Source organism: Sphaeramia orbicularis, chromosome 8 (genome assembly GCF_902148855.1).
Source record: "Sphaeramia orbicularis chromosome 8, fSphaOr1.1, whole genome shotgun sequence".
Classification (NCBI taxonomy): Eukaryota; Metazoa; Chordata; class Actinopteri; order Kurtiformes; family Apogonidae; genus Sphaeramia; species Sphaeramia orbicularis.
This window is the reverse complement of record NC_043964.1, coordinates 31,919,197-31,936,882: the sequence shown is the minus strand read 5'-3', so window position 1 is coordinate 31,936,882 and position 17,686 is coordinate 31,919,197. Positions and strand designations below refer to the sequence as shown.

Sequence of the window (17,686 nt, the reverse complement as noted above, 5' to 3'; positions counted from 1 at the left end):
GTCCTCTTTCATCTTTATTCACATTATACATTAGCATGAAATTTGTTGTTCAAGGCAGAATAACTGGTCTCATCTCTGAGCCAGTGGGACACTTTTATTTCGTTAGAAAAACATCAGTAAACTAACAAAGACTCCTGGATACGACAGCATTTATTTCCTTGCATTTACTAAATACAAAATTCATCATCAACAATATGACTGATAATGACGTTGAAATGAATAAGGCAGCAAAACAACATAGAAACCACATGAGCCAATGTGTAAAAATCCATTCAAGTGAAAACACAATATCAAGTATGGGAGAACAAAGGAAACACAGAACATTAAATACACAAAGCAGAAGTCAAAGTCATGCAGTTACAGAAGTAGTTTAAAGACGTGGCAGACTCAACTCACAGTAATAAACCGACACTTAGAGAAGAATAAGTCCCATCCTTTAAAATACACAATAGCAATGTTATAGCAGCAGCATCACTGGATAGAATACTCAATTAAAGCACTAATATTTACGGATTATTTAACGTTCATACAGTATTTACAGTAATATGCACTGACTTTACACCTGACTGTGAAAACTGTAATATTCAACTGATACAGTGGCCAACAAGAATCTGATAAAAGTCCCAATCACATGACTAGATAATGTCAAAACCACAAGCTTCCAGTTAACAAAGCCAGAAAGACTCATATGTAAAGCAAAAATAGCAAATTGGGCATGGCTAAATTTTATGTGCAGTGTTTGAATCTCAACATATCTTGTCGACACACCCTGAGCTTGGATGAAGTGATCTGTGGTGGATAAAACGTTTGGCGGAATGTACGCTACACTCAGTCTGACTAATTAAACTCTTGCCGTCTGGTGCTTTACTGTCAGTTGTCTGAGGAGGAGAGAACAATGAGGAGCATTGGGCTCAGTAGGAAACACTACACTGTTGACACCTGCAGGACTTATTGTGGAGATCAGGCTGCTTCTCTGCATCTGTGAAGGCAGTCTGAGAGCTGTAACACCGGCGAGTCTGCTGAGGGGGCTGGGATCACCAGGACAGTGAAAAGTCTCCTTCACTTCGGCTGGCTGAGGGGCATTGTGGGATGTGCTTCGCAGGCATCCTCCACTGATCCACAGGACGTTTACCGCCACCTCTGCCCCCGTTCTCATTCCGGCTGTGGGCTGGAGTTCCAGGAGAAGAAGCTGGGGAGTTTGAAAATGGAATCCCTGCGGCCCGGATCCGGCAGAGTCAAGGTCTCCGGAGCCGACTTCTTCCTGGGACGCTCCTTGGGGACGGTCAGGAACTCAGGGGCTTCGGTGGAGAGGGGAGTGGAGGGGGCGCTGTTGGGACCGCTGCGGGTGACGGATGGCAGCGGGGTCTCTGTGATGGAGATGGCAGGGGGGAAGGTGCCAATTTTCAGATTGGTGGCTTCCTGTGTGGCTCGTTCGTACTCTCTGACCTCCTCCATGGTCATGTCTGGAATGATGGAAACAGTAAATCCAAAGACAAGTCTGTTTAGGTTGTGAGACTGTGAAAGAAACGGGATGGAAAATGACCAACATAACTGTTTCAGCTGTTTTCTTGTCCTCACAGGATGATCTTTTCTCTATCTGTGTCCTAGACCTCAAGCAAGCTGATGTCTCACTTATTGTTTTTGTTGACGTTGGTTTGTCTGTCTGTCTGTCCATGTGCAAGATAACTCGAAAAGTTATGGACGGATTTGGATGAAAATTTCAGGAAATGTTGATACAGGCACAAGGAACAAATTATTAAATTTTGGTGGTGATTGAGGGGGGGGTTGCACTGATTTGCCTTGGTGGAGGTCTCTAGTTGAAACTGTTTCATTTTCCGTACCTTCTCAGTCATACTTTGCCAAAACTCCTTAAAATCTTACCTTAACCCAATGGTTCCCAACCTTTTTTGGCTCATGACCTCATTTTAACATCACAACTTTCTGGCAACCCCAGACATTCAAAACTGAGACATTTTTTTGCTAAAATTAATTTATTTTTGATCATGTAATAATTTGCTTTACTATGTTGCAAATAAACATTAATTTTAGATGACATTTCGTCTATATAATGTATATTATTATGGACGGAGGCAGAAAAGCCAGGTGTAGATTACTGCACAAAGTGAGAATTTGATTTTCTTTGATCAGGATATGTACAGTCAGTCCAGCTTGGATTTACAAGGCTGACAATTAATACTGAACAAACAAGAACTCAAACTATGAATTATGAAAGAGCTGCAACACCTGAAACCGACCACAATGAACATTTGACAGATAAACAGTACCACAGTGCTTCAGTTTAATCTTTTATGTATTGTGATTGTCTCTGTCAACTCACCATATATTTTTTATTGGTAAGTTTTCCTTTTGTGTCAGTGCTGTATTAAGGGCAGCTGTGGCCTAGAAGGTTGGTGAATTTGTTTGATTCCCCAAATCAGCACAGAAATTGTTGGCTGATGTGCCCTTGAGCAAGGTATTTAACGCTCCATTTGCTCCCCAGGTGCGTGACATGGCAGCCCACTGCTGCTAGTCTGCAGTGTGTGGTGATGGGTTAAATGCAGAGGGGGAATTTCTGTGTGTGTCACATGTCTGCATGTAAAATAGACTAATGAATAAAAATTCTTAATTAGACATGAAGACAACAGTAAACTATATCCTCACCGGTGAGGTGTTTCAGGCATGTCCTGCTTAGGTTTAATTTGTGTTTGCTTTAAATTTCACATTTGATTGTGCTGCAAATAATAAAATTCTTAACTGTGTTGGTTTCTATTTGAGTTTGTGTTGTTGAATTGAAGTATTATTTGTCTTTTACAACTATTTTTTGTTTTAGCTTCTATGTGTTTTTTCAGGTTCAGTGCTGAGGTTTGGGGTAGTGGGTGGGAGTGGGAGAGTTTTCAGTATTTTTTATAGTAGTAGTGTTGGTTATGTATTGCTGTTTTGTTTGTATGTTTTTATGTGTTCTCTGTATTTGTTTATTAAACTCCCTTGAAACTGAAATTCTGTATCTAAATCAGTCCATTCAATAATTTTGTATTTAAAAGTAATAATCACACATACTATACAGGATAAAATAATCTATAAAGACTGTCATATGTCATGTGATGTCTTATGACAGAGACTGAAATATTATTTTCATCTAAGGACCCTCTAAGGACATTCTCAGGACCCGGATTTACAAAACTATGTTATGCATTGGCAAGAAAGATAACAATCACTTCTAACAGACAAATGAAACAGAAACAAACACGACTGACTTCTCCAGTGTCAAAACACTGATACAAGTCTCTTCTTCACTTCATTTTCTTCTCACATCTTTTGGATCATTTTCATGATGTTATGTCTTTTCCATTGTTTTGTTTTGTTTGGTTTTTCACTTCTGGCACCTCTCCTCTGCACTTCAAGTCAGCATTTGTAATTATTTCACTTTAATTATGAGAATGAATTTGCATTTTATATTATATTATTATGTGTTTTACTCTGAGAGTTGGTGAATCAATAAAACAGCTTGACAACCCATTTTAGGTCCCAGCCATGAGTTTCAGAAAGACTGTTAAAGACTAGTGAATTATCTGAGAATAATGGTTACTTCTCAAAGAATAGACTTTTTTTTTCTTTACAGAGACACATGAAAGAATGTGTCTAGTGTCTTACACTGGCCTATAAAAACAGTCTCCTTTGAAATCTGTAAAGTTACCGAGAGACAAGATTAAAGAGGTGTTAGCTTTGCCTGCTACACATTGAGCCTTTGATTTTGCATTGATTTTACTACATCTCTGTAAAAACATTCATAGAGTTCTTCTAAAAGAAAGCTGCATCAAAGAGGTGGGGATAGAAAGAAGATTACTTATCGTATACTGAAACTGAATTCTTACCACTGGAGTGAACATATCTGTGTGTAAGTAATTATGGAATTACATCTACATAATTGCAGTTTGTACAAACCCAGACATGAAAATAATTAACCATCTAAGACCATCAACTGTGTCTTGAATGGCAATTTTTACAAACATCTTCATTTATTTCTGAACCATTAATTCACCCGTATAATTTAACAAAGTAAAATAAAGTCAAGTCAAGTCATAGTCAAAGTAGAGTGGAGTTCTTCTGTTTTTTAGTGGTATTACTTAGCTCTTATTTGGAACTGTCTTCATCACATAACTATGTACGAATGTGTGAATATGTGACTTGACTGAATGGGAAAAGGGTGAGGTTTTTTTTTTTTTTTTTTTTTTTTTTTTTTAATGTTTATTTGTTTTGTTTTTTTTTCACTATTTAATACTACTTAAATATTTTGCATTTTATATTTCCTTTTTTTACTCAAGAAGTACCATTTCCACAAGGCCATTTCTACATCAGAATTTTGTTGTGTATGCTCCATGTATGCAATGACAATAAAAGGAATCTTGAATTTTGAAATGTAGAGGCTTCGTAGCGTTTCAACCGTAATGTTGTGCACCACTGATTCATCCTAATTTCCTACTTTGAGCCAATGAACAGCTCTAATTTGCTTTGGAAAAGTGGCAAAATTAGAACAGTCAGTCATTTATGTGGAAGTCTAAAACATGGAGTTTGTCTGAGTTACAAAGTAAAAAATATTACATTTTATCTCTCATCATATTTTTGTGAAAATTGTGACTCAAAATGATCTGGATGACATTGAGGTATGAATCAGACAATGTTTGAACACCTGATTCTGATCGATACTCTACACTTTAGAAAAACTAAGTTAACTAGAACAGGTCAGGTACCACAAAAACAGTTCTTGGTTGCTGAGAGATAACAAAAAACAGTGTGTCTAAATATAGGGATGCAAATTTGCACTGTTGAGTTGAGTCATAACACTTACCTATCCACTCATCGACCCAGGCAAAGGCCTGCCTGTGCCCTAACAGCAGAACATCTCGAATCACCTACAGAAAATCAGAAAATAAGAGGAGAACATCACAGACTAGGGACAGAGACGCAGAGACAATGTTCAAGGAGAGAAACTGTGAATAAGACCGAGAAAACTCTGAAGGACAAGTTTAGAGTTTCAAAACATTTTAGGCTGTAAATGTTGTCTTTCACCCCTAAAGTAATGTGATTAATATGAGTCACTGCTGGTGTGACCATGTGAGTAATGGGTTTGCATGTGTGTGCGCCTCAGGCAAGGAGAGGACAGGGACGGTTCACCCCAGGGACAGATGCTGCACTGGGCTAAGAGAGATGAATTTTGGAAATAGGAGATATGAAGAATAAACTCTACAGCTAAGGTAAAGGGAGGTGGAGCAGGGCAATCTGTAGGATGTAGACGGAGCAGATGTGGGAGAAAAAGCGATAATGGAAAAGGCATTTTGGTTCATGGCCAAGTAGTTGCATATCACATGTTTTTAGAGGAGAAAATGGAACGCCTCTGGCTCTGATGCCCATCTACACGGGTCAGAAAGTTTACATGAGTAAGGAAGAAGTTTTTTTCGTCCTGACCTTGTGTACAAACTGCTCCACTCGTGTTTGCAGGCCCCATACTTCAAATTTGACCGTGACTAGTTTGTAGGAACACATGATGGGGTCCTGGGTGTCGATCCATCCTTCCTGCAGGAGGCCTCGGTCAGTCTTCTTCGACTTAAAATAGCGCAGGTCCTATGAGACCAAAAGACACCATGATCAGAATAAAAAGAATAAAAGTTTCTAAAGAACTGGCCAGGAGCTGTGTAACACTCACACTCAAACATTTCCCTGCTGATTACACAGGATCACCTGGATTCATTACCTCTGCAGAGTCCTGCTAATCAACACAGTGGAAGTCTCTAATCAGAAACTTTACATACATTAATCATTGCACCCTGTAGACTCATTATGACACAGTGCTCATTTGTCTAAGGGTCATGGGTCTGACTGTGACAGAGTGTGTGTGGGGGTGATGCACAAATCTCTCCATCCCTGCTGGGGAAATGAAAACTTGCAGTGGAGCTGGAAGATGCCTGTTGCTTTTGCACATGAAATATGTTAAAGTATGCAGTGTGGTGCCTTGACACAGAAGAGAAAGATGAGAAAAGCTGAACAACATGTCATATTAACTGATATTTTACCTCAGCTTCTCCTAATTTGCATTTAAAATTTGGGATAAAAAAAACAAAAAACATCAGTGCTATGAGTGACTGAGCATTTTCTGCTGAGGCACAGCTGTGGAAAAAATAAAGAGATGACAAGATATTTTTAGTATTCATGGGTATGTGTTTGAGTAAAATAAACATTATTGGTTATTCTGTTCATCCTGTTTGCTATATTTCTATCAAATCCAAATATGCACAACTTGAATTTAATGAAGCCAAATACACACAGTCACGGAAAAAATTATTAGACCACCAAAAGTCATCAAAAACAATGGTTATGCAATCAAGTTCTAACCCCTGTGTGTATCATGTGACTAAAACAAACAGAAAAGAAAACATAGAATGCCTAAAAGCACTGTTTTTGGCAGTGCAATGCCATAGATATTGATGTAAGACTTAAGTGATTTTGGTTATTATCAAGAAAACCATGGACAATGGTTGGATATCAGCTCTAAAATTAAACTCTTATGAGCTATTTTTGTTGTTATCATCATATGTGTCCAAACAAATGTACCTTTAGTTGTACCAAGCATTAAAATGAGCAAGAAACTGAAGAAAACAAGGGGTGGTCTAATCATTTTTTCTGCGACTATCATTCCAATGGATAATTACTGAAGTGATGATGTTTCAGCTTCTAGAATGTAGAATCTTTATTTTTGTCAGCAGTAGTTTGTCACACACATAAACATGCACCACACACCAAAATTTGCCTTCTGCCTTTAACCCATCACTAGATCATGCATCACACACACTGCACGCCAGGAGCAGTGGGCTTGCCATGTCAGGTGCCTGGGGAGCAAATGGGGGGAGTTAAGTGCCAATTGCTCAAGGGCACATCAGCCTACAACTCTCTGCCGGTCCAGGGAATTAAACCGGCGACCCTTCGGTCACAAGCCATCAGCCATCTAGGCCACAGCTGCCCCCAACATGTTCTTTAACTCTAACTAACGCAGTAGCTTCTCATTTATTAAACATCCATCAATTTAATACAGAGCACAAAGACTGGACTGTGTTTCCATGGAGAAAGGTCATGTGGTCTGATGAGTCCAGACTGACCCTGTTCCAGAGTGATGAGCGTATCAGGATGAGAAAAGAAGTGTGTGTGTGTGGTGATTACCCATCATGCATAGTACCTACAGTACAAGCCGGGGGGGGGGGGGGGGGGGGGGGGGGCGGCTGGCGGCAGTGTTATAATCTGGGGTTGTTTCAGTCAGTCAGTTCTAGGTTCAGTGACATTATGGGTTCAAATAAATGACAGATATAAATGTTGCGACATTGTAAAAGCTTAGTGAAGCAAAGCCACGGTGAAAGCATGCTGTAATTAAAGCTTGAATGGGAAATATTAGAGTGTAACAGAAGAGCATATGATCCGTTTTGGACCAGGCTGTGTAAATATTGTCATTTAGAGCTTTTATATGCGGAAAACTACGTTGTCTATCATATTGCTGTTGGGTGCTCTCTGTGATGATTATAATATTAATACTTTAATATAATAATAAATTTAATTTAATCAGCACTTTTCCAAACATTGTCAAAAAGTGTTTTATGAGGTTAAATAAAAGCAGAGAAGACAGAATAAAAAGTACATGTAAGACAGTAAAGTCATTAAAGCTACTTCAAATCAAATTAAAGCAAACAAGTGGTGCCAATCACAACAAACCCCGCCCCTCGCACATATTTTAGTTTATTTTGGCATCGATCCAGCTGATGTGATCATGTGTATGCCTGTGGTGATGTCAGCATCTCAATTGCCTCTATATATGTGCCAAGTCTGAAGTAAATTGAAAAAAAAATTATGTTTTTATAGACATTTGAAATTTCATCCAATATAAGTAAATGGGAGAAAAAACACATTTTAAAAATTCATTAAAAAAATTGATCTTTGACCTATTTTTCCCAAAATGTAATCAGATCTATTCTGGGTCACTGGCAATTTATGAACCCAATTTGGTATGAATTCAACTATAGTTTTGCACCAGGGTGTCAACCAACAAAGAAACAAACAAAGAAACAAACAAACCGAACCAAAACAATACCCGTTGCCTCCCCTTTGAGGGGCAGGGTAATATGTGCATGTCGGTTATAACTGAAAGAAGTTAAAACACAGAAGTTAGTGCCTTAAATGAGCTGGTGGAGTGTTCTACAACATAGATGCAGTCATAACGAATGCTCGATCACCCTTTGATGCCTAGTGCGACCTGGGGATTGTCTGCAGGGCTCCATCAGACGATGTCAGTGGGATGTCCCAACACAGAAGGTCAGACATATAAAGGGTTAAGTGGTAGCATGTTTAAACTGGCACAGAAGGGAATTAGAATGACGTGGTCAAACCTCTTGATACCGTAGATAAGTCGAGCTGTGGCGGTCTAGTGGATGTAGCCCTGGCTTAAACCTGAATAAAATGCATGGCGGTAATCAAGGTAGAATAAATGAAAGCATAAATAACCTTCTGAAGGTCGGAATAAGATATAAAAGACAGTCAGTGACAATAGACAGGTTACAGTTTCCATCCATCTTCCTCTTGATCATGTTCCAGTATTGTCAAAGGGATTCAAGTCTGGAAATGTGGAGTTGTGTATTATATTTTCCAGAAGCAACCACAAATACTCTCAAGTTGCTATAATTACCATGAACATCTGAAGCGTCTGACCGCACTTGTATCTGTGTTACCATCACTTACGCTTTGACTCTGATGCCTGTTGCGGTAAAGTGTGACTGTTGTATATCCAAAACACATTTGTCTTTCAGTCAAATGATATTTTCGTCAGCTCTCGGACATCTACTTTTAGCCCTGGATGGCATCTTTGGGCTATTCTTAGATCTGCATGGATAAAAGCAGGAGACCATAAAGCCCGGTGGGAGATGTGTATGTGTAGGGGGTGTCAATAATAAAACACCAGCGCAGTGCTGTCATGACCCCCTTTGACTATTAATAGCTCGGCTTTTTATGACCATCGCAGCCTGATAGATGGGCACACACACACGCATACAAATGTCAAATCATCTCAGCTAATGTCCATCACCTCCCCCACACATAAACAGGCATTTTTCTCCCCCCATCAGTCGAAGGAGGCAGATGGCCTGCTGGTGGTCCAGAATGAGCTGGTGCTGCTAGAGAAAGATAACACTATTCTGTTTATGTGCTAATATGTGCTAATACACCCGTCTTTTCACTCCTCCCCATCTCTTTCTTCTCTTTGTCTCAGTCTTTCCTCTCATCTCTCCTTTTTCATCTTCTCTCCCTTCCCTATCTCCACTGTGTGCATGTGCATACATCTAATCACTCCTGAACACAGATACAAACAAGAACAGTGAGGTCAGTGTCTTGACTCTCCTCACCTCTGATTCCTTGTAGTGCCGCTCAGGGATCTCATCATATGCGATATCCACGGCACACACCTCGGTTTCCTCATCCCTGGGCTCGCTGCCAAAGATCTAAGAGGTAAGCAATGTGCGAAGACAGCTTAATCAATAATGCACTTTTAGGGTTGACAAATGTTGGATGATGTGCATGATTCCCCTTGTCACTTAGTATGTGACAGAGCTGGGACGGCATCACAAACAGCAGAAGTTACAAATGGTGATAGTCTGGAAGGTGAAAATAAATCACTGTGATGCAGAGGTTCAAGGAGTTTCACTGTAACATTATTTCCTGTTGTTGTACATACGACAAAAATAAGCGCCTTCTTTCCGTTGTACAATGCACTAAACAAAAAGTGGTTGAATGTTGACTCATGCAGCCGGTGACACAGGCTGGTCAGTGATGTTCTTCCTGCTTGAGTCACACAGGAAAAGAAAAGCTAGTTTTTTTTTTTACACTCTTTTAAGTACTTAATCATACTTAATCATTAAACTTTTATACAGACAGGATGGTGTGTGGGAGAAGCAGCCACTAAAATGGGATGAGGCAAAGAAAAGAGAAAGAAAGCAAAGAGATGACTGTAGCGTCTTTACAAATGTCAGAGACAGGAGGGAAGTGTAAACTTGAGAGTGGAGAAAGCAAACACTGTTGTTGAACTCTTTTTCACTTGCTTCTAAAACACCTCCACTTGTTACAATCAATTTCAGATCTGAAATTATGTCCATCTGTGGGAGCATTAAAATGAGTCTGCAACTTCCATGAGTTACCACTGAGGGGAGCTGCGGCCTTTTTATTTTCGGCTCTGGATGAAGGCAGTATTGCATAACCTGCAGACTGTACTTGTGCGATCGATCAATGTGTAGAGTAGAACCAAACCTAAGAAGCTTTCAGTGGTGTCGAAAGACTTAAAAACTCAGACAAGTTATGGATGTTGCCTTGCTATCCTATCATTTATCTTCGGTATCATCAATGTTCCTTGAATTATTAATACGTGTTTGAGCTTTTCCCCGTTTTGCTTCAAAAACACTGAAATAATATCAATAAATGATTCAGTAATGTCTGCAACCTTTAGCTGTTTGCTGTTGCAGTACATTTCTCATGATCTTTGTTTTTGCTTTTGTTTAAATGATGCTCCACTGGTTTTAACTTCAGTACAAAAAAAAAAAAAACAGATAAAAGAGAAAATATGAAAACTAAAATGCTAATATCACTGGAATACACCCTAAGTTCTCATCCTCTGTCTATGTATTACTAAATAAAAGCCTGAGCTACAGTTGTGGAAAAAATTATTAGACCATCAAAAACAATGGTTATGTAATCATGTACTAACTCCTGTGTGTATCATGTGACTAAAACAGACAGAAAAGAAAACATGAAATGTCTAAAAGCACTGTTTTTGGCAGTACAATGTCACAGCTACTGCTGTAAAGACTGAAGTGATTTTGGTTATAATCAAGAAAACATGGAAAATGGCTAAATTTCAGCTCTTAAATTAATAGCTCTTAATAAAAATATTTTTCGTATTCATGGGTTTGTGTTTGGGTAAAATGAACATTATTGGTTATTCTGTTCATCCTATTTACTATATTTCTATCAAATCCAAATATGCACAACCTGGATTTAATGAAGCCAAATACACACAGTTATGGAAAAAATTATTAGACCATCAAAAGTCATCAAAAACAATGGTTATGCAATCAAGTACTAACTCCTGTGTGTATCATGTGACTTAAACAAACAGAAAAGAAAACATAGAATGCCTAAAAGCACTGTTTTTGGCGGTACAATGTCACAGCTATTGATGTAAGAACTGAAGTGATTTTGCTTATGATCAAAAAAACATGGAAAATGGCTAGATATCAGCTCTAAAATTAAACTCTTATGAGCTATTTTTGTTGTTATCATTATATTTGTCCAAACAAATGTACCTTTAGAATGAACAAGAAATTGAAGAAAACAAGGGTGGTCTAATAATTGATTCCGCGACTGTATAAATCACCAGTGACGATTTTGAGGCTTTAAAAAAAGCAGAATAATGTAAGAGAAAAGATGAAACACTACAGAAGACAGACAGTTGTGCAGCTTGAGTGGCAAACACAAAAAGATTGTGTGATATCCGTCAGAATGTCATGCTGAGATCCCATCTTTCTACCCTCAAAATTCCCTCCCAAACACATCCACATCCTCTGAGCTCTACTCACGTTGTCATTGCTCCCTTTGTTGTCTTCATATTTGGTCTCGATGTGGATAGAAAATTTAGGCAGGAAGGAGCACTGGAGGAGAAAAGAGGCAATGAGTACTCGAATCATGCAGCGATAACTTTGTCAGACATTTTCAGTTTGGACCAGACCACATGGCATCACAGAGGTAGAAGGTTTGTGTCAATTGAACCACAGGACCTGATGTGAAACAAATTGTGTAGCTGTGTTTTATCCTCCCAACTAGATGAGCAGTAACGATTATTCTTTCGCTGAACAGATTTACGGCATCACACAAGCGCCCTTTCTTCATTAGCAACGCTGAGCACATGCACACACACTTTGCCTCTGGCCATGTTGATTTTTATTTATCAGCTCTTTAACACAGCAACAGGATTAGACTGAAGCTTAACATTTATAATTATTAAGCAACCAAACAGTGTAATACTGGTTGCATAAGCTGGCAATGTACGAGGCTGTGTGTATAGGTGTGTGTTTGTTTATGTATGAGCAGCAGGATGGAGACAACAGGATGGATCAATGTTACTCTGCAGCACAGTAAAAAATGAGCTATAGGCCCGACGCTGTGTGCTCATGGAGGTAAAAACACAAAGCAGGCAGAAGCAGAGGTATTCCTTCCAATACTACGCAGTAAGTCAACAGTAGTTGAGCATACTAGCCTTGTGAAGACTGTACTCTGTCTGTTTGTGTCTAAAAGAGACAGAGGCTAAAGGATAAACACACAAATCCTGGTGGAAATAATCTCATTTACACTCTAGCTGAGTTGACTTTATATTTGACATCACCATTGATTCTTTGTTTTTCCATTTTCTAAATTACTGTGTCGAGGAATTCACATGAAAATAAACCCAAACCAGACATCCCAGTGCTGATGTTTGTGTTAAACAGCAGTTATTTAGGCGTGAAATCCATTTGCTGTTCAATTCAATTTACTATTTACTATTTTAATTTCTTTCATTATAAGGTGTAAAAGCAAAACTACCTTAATTACTTCACTGCTGTGTAATTACTTTTGGTAAATTCAGAGAAACTACAGCTTTAATAGATGTTAATCCATCCATTAACCCTTTCATGCATAAGTCACTCCAGTAGACAGTTATTCTCCAGCTGTTCTCTTGTATATTAATGGTTTAGTTGTTTTAGTTCCATATCAGCCAACACAGTAGACACTTACACATCATCTCATATCCTGACATTCATACCATTACTGTAACTTTGCTGTTCTTGATAAACCTGATCTGCACTAACATGTTTGAGTGTAAATCAATTGTTATTTGTTAGCCAAGAAGTTTTTTTTTTGCACATTATCTCGATGAAGTGTGGAATTAATAGCATTAGAATATGTTAAAATGTGAGAAGACATCTGATTAGCAGCATTAAACATGTTTTTATTTCATTGTTTTCATATCCCTATCTGATATTGGGTTTTAAACAGGTTTCTTTACTTCAAAAATTAAATGCATGGATATTTTTGTAACTCCACAGAAAAAAAAAACCTTGATCGCATTGTTTTCTTCATGCCTAAGGAGGAATAAAGACACTGAAGGAAAAAATCTTGACTAAGGTTCTCAAAATTAATGCATGAAAGGGTTAAATTGTACCTGAAACACTCGACAGTATTACAGTGGTTTATTTGTTTGTTTGTCCCCACAGCCATTAGACATTTTAACAACCCCTGATACCCCCCACCCCTACCTCCATCCAAAATAAATACTGGATTTATGTGCAATAATTATTTCATTGAGTTAAATTTCATACTTTTGTTATTACCCCACCCCCGAAGGGAGTGGCAAGGGGTATTGTTTTTGGTTCAGTTTCTTTGTTTCTTTGTTTGTTAATACTTTAGCAGCAAAACTATTACTTCAATTCATACCAAATTGGGTTTATAGATTACCAGTGACCCAGAATAGATGTCATTACATTTTGGGAAAGACAGGTCAAATTTAACATTTTTTATGATTTTTTAAAAAATCTTGCTATTTACTTATAATAGGCAAATTATGTGTGAGGGCGGGGTTTGTTGTGCCTGGCACCACTTGTTGTATCTTATTTTACTTTTAATACTATGTTACATTTTTACATTACTATGAAACTTTTCTAAAATGGTTTTGTCAATATATCCGGGTGAATAACAAGTTCTTACCTAACACCCTGTAGGTAATGCCCTGTCAGGTCCTCTTAATGTTAGTCATTTAAGATTAATCAGTAATAATTTCTTAATATTTTAGATGTTACTTCTCTGTATAATCTACTTATTTACAGAGTGGTGACTGACACAAAACTATCATATAAAAGGAAAGAGGACCATAATACATAAATGTGTCTACTCATGCACTGATATGACTGTATCAGCTGATATATAACATGTTAGATGTCTTTTCACTGGTGGCAGTAGTCATCTGTCGTGTTATAGTAAAGGTATGTTTATAAACTGTTATTTTTTAACCCTTTTGAGACTGCCATTATAATAGGCTGCCAAGGTGTCCTCATGTTTTCTTTGCAATAAAAGTGTCAGAAGTGCCTTTTTTGCAAATTGAAATGCACATTTATTTTCAGGAAGAGCTTAACTTTCAATATCTGGCCATTAATTATCATTATTATAAATAATAAATGCTAAAAACAGTGTGTTTTAGTAAAAAAGAGTAAAACAGACTTGAAGTTTTTAGCATGTTTATAATCAGAAAGTGTGAATTTCACTGAGACTGCAGAAATAAACTTTCAACTATTTTTCATCTGCTCAAGCATGCTTTTATTTATTTATTTTTATTCATTTATTTATTTTTATTGATTGATTTTATTTTATTTATTTATTTCCAGGCGTTTTTTTAGCCTGTGTGGAAGTCTCTGAAATAGTCCCATATTGCTGCCGTAAAGTGTTTTATAGTGTCAGAAAGTTCAGGATCTCAGCTCTCCGATGTCATTTGAATTTTGTGGATATTAATTTTTTGCTGTAAAGTGCAAAATGCAGCGCCGGAGAGATTGCTGTTGTTAAAGGGTTAACGTGTTCATTCAAAGATAATGCGTAAAGTTTCTTTGTTAACCCATAAAGACCCAGTGTTACTTTTGTGGTAGTTCCCAAATACATTTTTTTGTATATGTAACCTTTCTCAAGTGATTTATCCCAATTTATTTTGTGTTTTTTTCTGTGAAAATCAGGTATTTTCCTGTATTTAACTCACTGATTATGTATATGTTCATATGAGCTCAGAGTAAATTCAAAGGTTATTGGCTAAAAATCAGGAAAAAAAAAAAAAAAAAAAATAGGGAAAAAGTGACTAGGGTCATTATAGTTGTATTATATCAGAAACAGAGAAAACTGAGGAAAAAGTGACTTTTTTCAGCAAATATATCATTAACTGAACATAAAACAAGTGTGTCCATCCACTGTCATTGATCCAACTCCATGGCTTTTACTGGTGAATAAATGTTGTAGAAGATGACAGTGTTTCCATGTTCACTATGGAGCCTCTGAACGTCCAAATGGGTCATATCTGATGACCATGAAAAGATGACAAACTGTATTTTACATCATGTATTTACATGTATTGGTAGGATTAGTGGATCAGCAGGTATTAAACAGTTTAAATCAGTAGATGTTTTTTGGTCACTGGTGTATGTATTTGGGTCTTTATGGGTTAAGGCGATGTAAATAATAAAAAAACAAAACAAAATAAAGAAACAGAAAGTATCATTAGCATCAGCCAAAATGTCATTTTAAACATTAGATTCGGCCAAGAATTGTTCAATCTGTGCATCCTCAGTGCCTACATTTTGTAAATAACAATGTATCATCAGCACCATCACCAGTCCAGGCATCATCCTCATCTTTTGCATCATCATCACCACCACCCACCTCAGGCTAATCACAACAAAGCATGCCCAAGCTGAATCAGTCTCATGAGGCAGCGTGACCACACAAGCACCATCAACACGGACTATAAATACCCCCTTAACTACAAGTGGACCTCTGTCTTATTTGGAGACTCTTAGTGAAATCCCCAAACTCTTGTGTTAGTAGCAAAACCCTGAAGGAGCCGCTTTGTGCAGCAGATTGTATCAAGACAACAGGAAGCTGTGGTGATTCACTTTCACCTGAGTTAACATGACCTTCCTCACACAGACAGATGTTCCACGTCTCAGGGGAAGACGACAGCCTGCTGCTGATTTGACTTGTGTTACATTGATGTTTCTTGCCTACATACACATAAGGTGTGCAAGCTAATGTGCTCCTGATGTCCCACAGCAAATCATTAGTGCTTGTTCTCAGCAGCAGTCAATTACCCAGTTATATCACCGAACGCTGTGGGGAAATATCCTTGATTAGTTGATATTGACAAGTGGAATGGTGAGACATGGATGCAGGTGTGTTATCAGACAACCAGAGCGCGAAAGATCCAGGCATGAAACGTAAGCACATTTACATTTCAAAGCTCATTTTTGGTCATAAGCTTTGGGTGGGGAATAAAAATCCATCTAAGTGTGTCTGCTTATGAAGAAGCTTAGACAACAACTGGTGCTCCTTTGGATTATAGAAGTCAACTGATCAGGATTCTGATCAGGCTTCCGTCTCAGATCTTCTTGTGAAGGCATTCCTAGCATGGGAGGTGACTCCAGGGCAGAATCACAACGCATAAGAGGGATTTGATATTAATGCCTAAAAATTCCCCATGAAGCAGCTGGTAAGAAGGAAATCTGGGTTATACTCTTGCTTAACATGCAGCCACTACTACTGAGTACTGGGTAAACAATGGAAAATAAAGGAATAGATAATTGATGCCGAGGCTTTGAGTGCATGTTGTTTTAAGACAGTTTTATTTTAGGTGACTTTGGTCTTCTCCAGCTGCTTTTCAAGGATGGTATCATTGTAATTAAATAGCAAAAACACAACTATGCACATACGCAGTCATTCAAATATCGGCTAGTAATAAATGGTAATATGCAGAAATGTCAAAAATTCAAAAGGAAATCATTTTTTATTACAGCTCCTACTGGAGCAAGACATTACAGTGTTAAATATTAATTCACAACACAGCTAATGGCAGTGAGCAGTCTCATGCAAAATTACTTTTATGTATCGTGGTGCAAAAGCCGTTAAATCATTTAAAGGAGTGATATTTTGCTTTTGTAAATGGAATTATGCATTTTAAAACATTTCCCTGTGGTCTACATAAACTGTAAATGCTATGATTGGATCTGAATTCTTCATTAATTAAACTCTGCACACTGCAAAAATCAAAATCTTACAAAGTGTATTTTTCTCATTTCTAGTCAAAATGGAAAATGTCACTTGTTTGAGTGGCAGATTTTTTTTTTTTGCTTAATTAAAGCAAAAAAATCTGCCAATGGAACAAGTGAAAATTGTCTTGGTAAGATTTCTTGAAATAATATTTTTAAGAAATATTGTCTAAAAATAAGTTTATATATCTCACTTACAAGTTACTCTTTAGGTGATTAAGTCTTATTTTAAGTGTGATGAGATATTTTGACTAGAAATGAGACAAATACACTTGGTAAGATTTTGATTTTTGCAGTGCAGGCTTGTCTTCAACCCTATTTTTGAGTAATGACATGAAAAAGGTCATTTTGAGCGCTGGCCCTTTAAATGCACTTGACCCCACCCCCTCCAGGTTGTTGACTCTGCTGCTCTGTCCTGTTCAGTCACTTGTGTTTGTTAATACAACCAACAACTGAACATTTTAGGCAATCAGCTCAAAGTTTGGACATATTTTCAGTGTTTACTACAACCGCTGCTGCTGATAAACAGTTATGTTGTACTCTGAGAAATGTTCGTCAGAAGTCTTGACCTTATATGTGCAGATGTTGTGATGTAACTAGTTGTAAACATAACAAATTGAGAAGGAATTAAAACAGGTTGTAGAAATCCACTTGATTTTTGCCAGAATGAATATAAAGATAGCTTTGTAGCACCTGGAGGGTTCAAATTCAAACTTTATGAACTATTAGGGTCCAAATACACAAATAAATGTACCAAAGACTAATAAAAATGTGTTTAG

At 37.7% G+C, this 17,686-nt stretch overlaps 1 protein-coding gene across 1 annotated transcript in view; it reads right to left on the bottom strand.

Annotated features, from left to right (window-relative positions):
* Positions 1 to 74: 74 nt before the first annotated feature.
* Positions 75 to 17,686, bottom strand: part of LOC115423689 (cytoplasmic phosphatidylinositol transfer protein 1-like) — a 123,903-nt gene continuing 106,291 nt past the window's right edge. Inside the window, exons 5-9 of the mRNA XM_030140640.1 lie at positions 11,655 to 11,726; positions 9,432 to 9,527; positions 5,464 to 5,619; positions 4,847 to 4,910; positions 75 to 1,463 (exon numbers count right to left, since the gene is read on the bottom strand). Coding sequence (XP_029996500.1) covers positions 1,153 to 1,463; positions 4,847 to 4,910; positions 5,464 to 5,619; positions 9,432 to 9,527; positions 11,655 to 11,726 — 699 coding nt within the window. The 3' untranslated portion in view covers positions 75 to 1,152. The remainder of the gene's footprint in view (positions 1,464 to 4,846; positions 4,911 to 5,463; positions 5,620 to 9,431; positions 9,528 to 11,654; positions 11,727 to 17,686) is intronic.